Raw genomic sequence first — 9,079 nt, 5'->3', positions numbered from 1 at the left:
AGGATTCATAACGGTTTCTACGATTGGAAACAAAACAGTTTCTTTCCAAATTAATCAGCGTATTTTTCAACAAGCTTAATAGCAACTCGATCCCAATAAATATCTCCAACTCTACAGCAAGTCTCATTTTCATAATATCACTAGATCACTAGATCTGCTTTTTCGTGAAAAACTATTTTGTCGTAAGTCCACGCATACACTTTTGTTTACGCTTCGGTACGTTGTTTATGCTTCGGTAATTGTAAAACATTGGTGGCGTGGATTGCTCTGGTTTTGCACTTTCGAGAAGAAGTGCATTTTTTCGCCGGTGTTTCATTGCCATTTCTGCTCGAAAGTGCAAAACCAGAGCAATTAACGCCACCAGTGTTTTTCAATGAAAAACGCATCCAGGGATGCCAGGTCATTTTAACAAAAATCTGTGATCAAGCCAAAAAACCAGCCATCTGACACCGGTATGTGTGTGAAAATCGGTGCCCGTTTCCCGTATCATAATAGCAGATCGAAATAAATTTGGTGAGCAAAAAAAAGATCACACTCACTGCTCAATTTAAAAAATCTGTGATTTATTCCAGAATCTGTGATCATTTTCAGAAATCTGTGAAAATCTGTGTCATTTTCAAAATCTGTGCAGAAAATTGAAAATCTGTGAAACACAGATTGTGAACCTGGCATCCCTGCTCGGCATCGGTGTGGGTATTGTACGATTCAGACGTTCCGGTGACGGTGACGGGAGAAGCCGGACCGTCTGAATCGTACTTAACAGAGACGTCAAATGACTGAATAACCAGAGTTACCAATTTCACAGATTTTTCTATAAACCACAGATTTTTCGCCTATTTTGACACACAGATTATGTCACAAATTTTATCAAAACTCACAGATTTTTATTAATATTTTATTAAATGGCAGATTTTCAAAATGTTTTTCACAGATTATAATCAAAAATATGCAACACAGGAGGTACACAGATATTTCAAGTTGAAGCAGATTTTAAAATGGCAACTCTGTATAACTATTAAAATTTTGTTTCTATGTTTGGTTTTAAAATGGTGGTCAATATCATCCAAGAGTATCCACGTGCCGAAGATATATGTTTTGGTATGGAATCCGTAAGTAATTTGAACCCAACTGAAAAAGCTGAAGAAAAATCAATATTGATTGCCAGAGAATTAAAATTCGTAAGATCGCTTGCTGGTAACGATGGTAGACTGCGACAGAGAGTTCTCAAGAACCTTAGAACATGGCTTACAACTAGGAGTCGGAGTACTTTTGGTAGGAAACGAATGCTAAATTTCTTTCAAAACCTGATTCCATTCCTGTTTATAGCGTTTACTGTGCCCGACTTTCTAAGGTTGTGGAAGGGTTTGTTTTATTGTATGTGGATGTCAGACAAACCTTTAAATCAAGAGAATTTAGCTGATGAAATTGCTTCTTTAGTGAGATGTTTCGGTGATTTGAACGCAGCACTACTATATTTCAGAGCATTTCTTGAAACGATGTGTAATGAATGGTTTGGAATCGATCGTTGGAGAATTGACAAATTTATGATGGTAAGATTCAATTAGAACCAATATACACATGTATATTTTTTGTTTGTTTCTGTAGTTAGTTCGTCGGTGCACTCGCCAGATATTAATCGAACTACACGAAGCTCAATGGCCACATGAACACGTTGATGCTCTAATGAAACTAGTGGAAAATACTATTCTCAACCCAGACAAGTGTGCATTTGGACTTACTAAGCATTTCGATGAATTGCTTTTTGAAGAAGTTTCCAAAGCAAGCGATGGAAGCGTACCTGCTGAAGTTATCCATATAATGGTGCGAACATATGCTATACAGTTACTTGGAACAAACGACCGGCGAATGATTAAGCACATCACATCAAGCATATTTCATAATCTCTTGTACCAATCCGAATTGGGACAAGATTATCTGGAAAAATTTGATTTTTGGAAGAAAACTGCTTTTGTGACTGGGAATATTGATCATGTGGATTTCGAAGTTCAGTATGAGAGTGACGAAGCTGAGGAAGAAAATGAACATAGTAATGAACAGGATAAAACCTACGATCCTCGTGCAGGTCAAGTTGATGTTTTCATACATGCAATTAGTTTTGATCCATTAAAAATAGTTGACGTTTTTGAAAGCAATCGATTCAAATCTTTTGTTACGTCGAAAGGGAAAAAACAAATGAAAATGCTTGTCAAACAATATAAACAATTTGCAAAAGGAATATTTCCGCTGGGTATTCAATCAGTCGAAAGTATTTCAACAAAAGATTATTATGTAGATATCGATCAGCAGGTTGAAGAACTAAACAGTTACCATAAAGAACTTTTCAAAGAAAACAACAAAAATAAATTAAAATGTAAAGAGATGACTGTTGGTACAAAACCAAACCATGATTGTTTGCAAATTGAGAAAATAAACAGTGAGGGTATTGTGAATAAAAAAAAGAGAAAGGCTTCAAAACTTCAACTGAACGAGAAAAAACTGAATGAAATGAAACTTAAAAGAGGTGAAAAAAGAAAAGTTATTAGGAACAAAAAATCTTGCTTTAAACAAAGTTTTCATGTTCCAACAGAGCAGACAGTGAAAGACGTTCTAATACCAATTGAATCATCAATTAAGGCAAAGCAAAACATAAATAAACTAAAAGAAATATTTGACGTCAAAGATGAGTCGACTGAACAAAAAGGAAAAGGACCACATGATCTTACACCGCAACAAACAAAACTTTCTGTTTTTTCAAAGCGTTGTAAAAAAGTACAAAATCCAACGTTGAATTTATCAACATCGGTTGAAAATCCGTTTACAACACCAAAAAGTACAGCGAAGAGTTTGAAACGCTCCTTGGAAACACCAACTACTACAGATTTATTCGGAACAAAGAAACGGGTTAAAATAGCATTAAATAAAAATATTTCACAAGATTTACATCAGCACATTCAGAAAGTTAAAAATTCCCCTCAACTTCCATATGACTCCTCTAAGAAACCATCAAAAGGTGCTTTGAAACCAAATTTAATTCCTAGTCCCATCAATCCGTTTTATCGAAAAAAGATTGGTTTCAAACTTAAACACAAATTGTAGCATACCTTTGTATATTTGATCTGTAATAAATATTTACTGTCAAATAAAGTTTAAGTATGTTGAATTCAGTTTCGTTTTCATCGAATTACTTACAATTGTCCTACGAAATGAATTCGAATTGCTGGGGTGAATCAACAATCTATAAATCTACGATGCCATTACTTGTAGTGCGATCTTGAAAATAAATAGGTAGGTAGTCTTTAAATCGCCAGTGAAATCAATTGGAACCGGAGTATAAGTTCATTTTCAGACTGCTGCATCAGATTGTTTCAAAGTTGACTTTTAGCATGCATTAAATTAGAATTCATATACGCACTTCAACTCATTTTTTTATTCTTCCGAAAAAAACATTGTTCATTTCAATAACATTTTTATACAATACCTAAAATAATATAAGTAACTAACGGTAACACTAAATTATCTACTTGGTTTGTTTTGGCCTCCACTATGACATTGGTAATAATCGCAGAGCCAGTAATGGCTGCCTTCGAAACAGTCAAATGAATCAGTCTTAGCTTCAACAAAACAAATACAACACATAATTGAGCAATTGCATTTGCTAGTGTGCCTTCTACTGATTTCGTTGAACCTGGCCATTTGTGTTTTCCGATATAATAACCACATACGCTTGCAAATGTATCCCCGATTCCAACGGAAAGAACGCCTGCTGACAGTTTTATCATGTTAAGTCCGGCCGAGTCTGTTAGATCACATGGCACTGGATGTAACCACATCGGAAGAGAGCAACCCACCAACAAATAAATTGGCGTAAGTGCTACCACACCTGTATCTTTATCGTCAACAAAGCATCGAACTGCAGCTTCAAGCATTTCGTGTAATGGATTTAGTTTAATAATTCTTGCTGTCTGAAATTAAACAGATTTATATATATATATATATATATATATATATATATATATATATATATATATATATATATATATATATATATATATATATATATATATATATATATATATATATATATATATATATATATATATATATATATATATATATATATATATATATATATATATATATATATATATATATATATATATAATTTAAACACCGTTGATATCCTGTTTTGTTTACCTCCAGTAGAAACAGTAAGGCTAACATGCCTCCAGATGCAACGTAGAGCAAATTACACTGACACAAGAGCCCAGGAAAATACACAAGAAGTATAAGAACGTGGAATACTTTTCGAAATGCCGTATTGGCATTGCCGTGTTGTTTCATTTGCCACAGGACAAAAATGCTTGCAATACTTAGTAACGTTAGGTATAAAGCTACTAGTAAAATCCGTTGCATATCACTGAACACAAACTGGAGTAAAATTTGTAATGTTGGTTTTCCATGAAGAGGAAACAGCATTGCTCCTGTCGTAACTATAAGGAATAACATCCAAAAACAAATACTGTATCGAAGCAATAGTATAAAATGGCACGATATAATCATCATTCCGGTTCCGAGTAAAATGATCTAAAAAGTCACTTATTCAATGCTTAGACATTTACTAAGCTAGGCATCATTAGATTTACTTGCACAATTAGATGTAGTTCAGAAGTTGTTTCGTTTGGAGACTTTTCGTGGAGAAATGCAGCAGGTACAGCGAGAAACGTATTGTAAAGAAATAGAACAACCCCTTGAGAAACAACACTAGCTTCACCTAAAGTAAAACATCTAGGCATTTTTTTTAAAGCTAGAAAAAAAATTCGGTCATATGAAATTACACCAAATAAAGTACTTATCAAACTCAGAATTCTATTATCTTTTAAGTACACTTGGAAAAGAGAGAACGTTAATGACATACTGATTGCACAGTATACATATTTTCCAATCCCATTTTCAGCCTTTCGATGATACAAATATAGAAAAATACAAAACGAATGAAAGAACAATCCGAAACACAAAATAGTCATTCTTTTATATGTTAAATCTATTTGTTGATCTTGATTCCACATATTGACCGTAAAACAACCTGTTAACAGCAATGACAACCATAATCCATTATCAGCATTTGGTCTGCAACGAATCGAATGCAAAACCTTTGTTTGAGGAACATTTATAGGCACTTTTGAAATAAATATAAATACCTTGTTACAATTCCAATATTTTTGAGGTTCCATTCCACAAATTCGCTTATAGCTTTAGTCATTTTTTATAAATTGAACAAAAATAATAAGTATTCAAATTAGAGATGGGCAATTCGCTCCTGAGCTGCTCCAATGAATCGAATCATATAAGCAACCAGTGTTGCTGAAGAATTTTTTTTTATCATTATCAAGGGATCGCTATATTTTTGGTAACTGAAGGTAAATCGCTCACGAATAATTTTTATTTCGATTTTTCATCAGAGTGCCTGGTCGTGTCGTCGATGGGACCGTCTGTGCTTGAGTTCAGGGAGCAGGGTCGCCTAAAGATGTCCGAGAATTCAATCCAGACCGTCCTAAACGAGTTAAAGAACGGAGATCGTTTGGTTCAGAAGCGATATACATGTGATGTTGAACCACAGACTAACAGACAGGACACTCAAATTAGATTCTTCAATCATTTTAACGGTCATTTCGAATATTCCTCTATTTGGAACAGCACTCACATGAGTCATGATGGCGCCACGTTACACTATCAAAAACATCCTGTCTGTCATCTGGACTGTGTTTATTTTTTTCATTCACCAACAGAGTTGCCATTCATACAGAATTACCTGTAATGTATTGATTTGTATACGTCCATGAGAATTTCATGCAGGATCAGAGATGCCAGATATTTTCATATAAAATCTGTATTACCCAAAATGAAAAATCTGTATTTATCTGTATCCACTATAGAATCGAAATATTTATAATAAAAATTTGTTGAGGTAATGTTATTCCAAAAATTTATGGTTTTATAATGAGAAATTGAATGAGTGCTCAATATTCATATCATTCTACAACGACGACATTAAATGCTTTCAAATTTTCATCACCAATCGGAATCAACAAAACATAATTTCAATTTCATATACTTTCAAAATATTGGCTTGGTGAGTTGATGTAGGATCCCAGCGCTCAACTTAAACTATCAACACCATTTAAAGATTTTTAGATCAATTTGTGATTCGTCGATAGATTACAAAACTCTCATCTCGTCACTACTACCAAAGAGAGCTCAAACGAACAAAGTTATTTTATTCTTTCCTTTTTTTGAAAAATCTGTATGAATCTGCATGGAATTTAAAAAACCTGTACAAAATCTGTATTCTATATGAAATCTGTATGTGCATGTAAAAATCTGTATAATACAGATAAATCTTTATAAATGGCATCGCTGTCTACGATGCCGTTTTATTTTTTGTATATTTGAAACACGAGTAAAACACTGCTGGGACTGCCAGTTTTTCTTGTTATAAAATCCAAATTTGAATTTTGTAACTGACACAAATTATGCATCTAGAACTAGAACACTACTTAATATGCTCTAAGGGCATATTCAGGAGTGTTCTAGTTCTAGATGCATAATTTATGTTAGTTTTAAAATTTAAATCTAGAAATTATAACAAAATAAACTGGCAGCCCCAGCAGCGCTTTTATCAGTGGTTTCAAATATAGAAAAAATAGAACGGCAATGTATACCAGTTTTAAATTTGACAGTAGAACTGGTCGAATAAATAAAACAAAAACGGATACGTTTGTTTCAGTTTCATTTACATTATAGACCACCCATATGAATCTTGCAGCTGCTGAATTTACCCTAAGGCTTCTTTTTTTCAACTAAAAAAAGAAAAAAAAAATAACCATGAGTTTGACTTTTTTATTTGTTTATTAATTTTTAACTTTTTTTAATTAAATATACTAAAAAGGTTGTTTTATGGGACTGCTTATTTGAAAGCTAGAGAAAAGACACACATTTCAAGTCTTGGACGAATTTTTGTATCTTTATTAGATTTTACAGTATAGGCTGTTAAAAAGGCTCTTTTTTGTAAACGAGAAACTTCAAAAAATCATATCTCGAAAATTCCACGCACCATATTGAAATAAATAAATACGTGTCGAATATTTTCGACTTATTTAACAAAAAAATTTTTTTGATGGCTGATTTTGCGTGGAATGAATCGAAACATAATTTACACATTGCCGTAAAGCTGAATCACCTGTCAATGAAAAGTGGAACCAAGAAAAGGAATTTTTCATATCGGTTGTAGTGATTTACATTTTTATCGTTTATTCAATAGTACAAATAGATATCAGCAATCAAAGTACACTCGAAGTAGAAGAAAATCGATTTCAAAGTGATTACTACTACTTTTTTTAGTGTAAACTACGATTAAACATGGACAATCTTCAGAAATGTGTGAAATTGGGTAAGGTTAGGTTTTTTCGGATCAACATTTTTTTAAACAGAAACCAGTGTAATGTTGATTTCTCGAGTACTAGTATGTATAGCGATCGAGTGCCATTTATTTTGGAAACTTTATTTGTTATTTCCAGGCATTTGAAAAATGGTATTAAACCAAGTTTAATGCTTCATTCTAAAAAAACATTAGTTTTTGCACAATGAATTAAGATCAACAGTACCATCTCAGAGTGAAAACTTTTTCTTCAACTTCTACTATGATTTTTCAAATGAATTTGCTGGTTTTTATAAGAAATCGTTGAAAAGGTGGAGTAATTCATAATTTTCCTACCGATTTGACAGCTCTTGCTGAAAGTATCATCCCCAAACAAGCACCGCCTCTACATTTCAGTTTTGCGACAATATGCCAATGAATTTTCACACATAATCTTTTGGAAGTTGGTACCAGAGATGCCAGATATTTTCATAGAAAATCTGTATTCTTTGTATAAAAAATCTGTATTAATCTGTATTTAGTAATAAAATGAAATTCTAACAACAAAATGATGATAAAAGATGTTGTTCCAATAGATTGTGGTTGTAGGATGGTAGATTCAATCAGTCAATTCAACGACGAAGTTTCATAGTTTTTTTTATCCACAATTGAATTGCAATTCCATATATTTATCTAGTTTGAAATTGATGACTTTATAATTTGACATGGAATTTCAACGCCCAATATGCAACGTCAAGTCGGTTCATACAACTCTCAGTTTGACAGTAAAGTTTCATGATGCCATTACTTTCTTAAATAAAGTACTGCCTCTGAGCGTATCCAAAAAATCATCTTTTCTGTTAGTTTTTCATTCATTTGGCTTCTCCAATATATGTTTTCACTCAGTCATTGAAAAAAATTGAATATCAGTTCAAATTGGTTAAAAATTATAATATAAATGGATTTCACAGATTTTCATATTAATTTGTGATTTGTCCGTTGATTGATAGACTTTTATATCGTCACTGGAATCAAATACTAAAAGATAGCTCATACAGAAAAGTTAAATTTGTTCTTTCTTACTTTTTGTGACATCTGTATAAATCTGTATAAAATTTAGAAAATCTGTATAAAATCTGTACTCTGTATTAAATCTGTATGCGCATGTAAAAATCTGTATAATACAGATAAATCTGTATAAATGGCATCTCTGTGCAGGATACAGATTTATGCATATTGCCAAAACTATATACATAATTGAGCCTACTTCTCATCCTCCAACGCAATACAAAATCGAACCCGTTTTGTCACAATATTTACTTGCTTCTGGTCCGCCACCACTTAATTTTGGGTGAAAACTACCAACACAATAAAAAATAGTCTAGATGAACACCGTTGAGTCAAATAAATGGTTACCTTCCAACATCGCGAAAAAGTTTAATATATTGTCAACGTGATCGAATAATTTGTTGTGACGATTCATTTTCAAATATTTTGATGAAATCAGGCATCCCTGCAAGCAGCTGATCGGTGTTGACAAACGAGGGGAAACCAACTAGTAAAAAATTTTTACATAACACAAGGGGTGTACTGATAGTAAATAGTTCGCGCAGTACAATATAGGTGGAACTAGTGCATCACGAAAAATTATTTTTATAAGAATTT

At 32.7% G+C, this 9,079-nt stretch overlaps 2 protein-coding genes across 3 annotated transcripts; one reads left to right on the top strand and one right to left on the bottom strand.

Annotated features, from left to right (window-relative positions):
- The first annotated feature begins 1,026 nt into the window (after positions 1-1,026).
- LOC131429602 (ribosomal RNA processing protein 1 homolog) lies at positions 1,027-3,164 on the top strand. The gene is made up of 4 exons (XM_058593828.1): positions 1,027-1,109; positions 1,166-1,272; positions 1,327-1,550; positions 1,606-3,164. Exons 3-4 carry the CDS (start codon positions 1,377-1,379, stop codon positions 3,094-3,096), a joined length of 1,665 nt encoding a protein of 554 aa, XP_058449811.1. The 5' UTR covers positions 1,027-1,109; positions 1,166-1,272; positions 1,327-1,376; the 3' UTR covers positions 3,097-3,164.
- Positions 3,165-3,405: 241 nt separating this feature from the next.
- On the bottom strand, positions 3,406-5,570 carry LOC131429603 (dolichol kinase). 2 transcript variants are annotated; one of them, XM_058593829.1, is made up of 4 exons: positions 5,199-5,570; positions 4,644-5,127; positions 4,195-4,584; positions 3,406-3,962 (listed from the first exon to the last, which is right to left on the bottom strand). In XM_058593829.1, exons 1-4 carry the CDS (start codon positions 5,258-5,260, stop codon positions 3,468-3,470), a joined length of 1,431 nt encoding a protein of 476 aa, XP_058449812.1. In that variant the 5' UTR covers positions 5,261-5,570; the 3' UTR covers positions 3,406-3,467. The 2 variants fall into 2 exon arrangements, with proteins under 2 accessions (XP_058449812.1, XP_058449813.1); XM_058593830.1 differs by lacking the exon at positions 5,199-5,570 and having other exon boundaries at positions 4,195-4,784.
- Positions 5,571-9,079: the final 3,509 nt, after the last annotated feature.

The sequence above is a fragment of the Malaya genurostris genome, chromosome 2, assembly GCF_030247185.1.
Source record: "Malaya genurostris strain Urasoe2022 chromosome 2, Malgen_1.1, whole genome shotgun sequence".
Taxonomy (NCBI): domain Eukaryota; kingdom Metazoa; phylum Arthropoda; class Insecta; order Diptera; family Culicidae; genus Malaya; species Malaya genurostris.
Note: the sequence above shows the minus strand (reverse complement) of the source record. Positions and strands in the feature narration are given on the sequence as shown.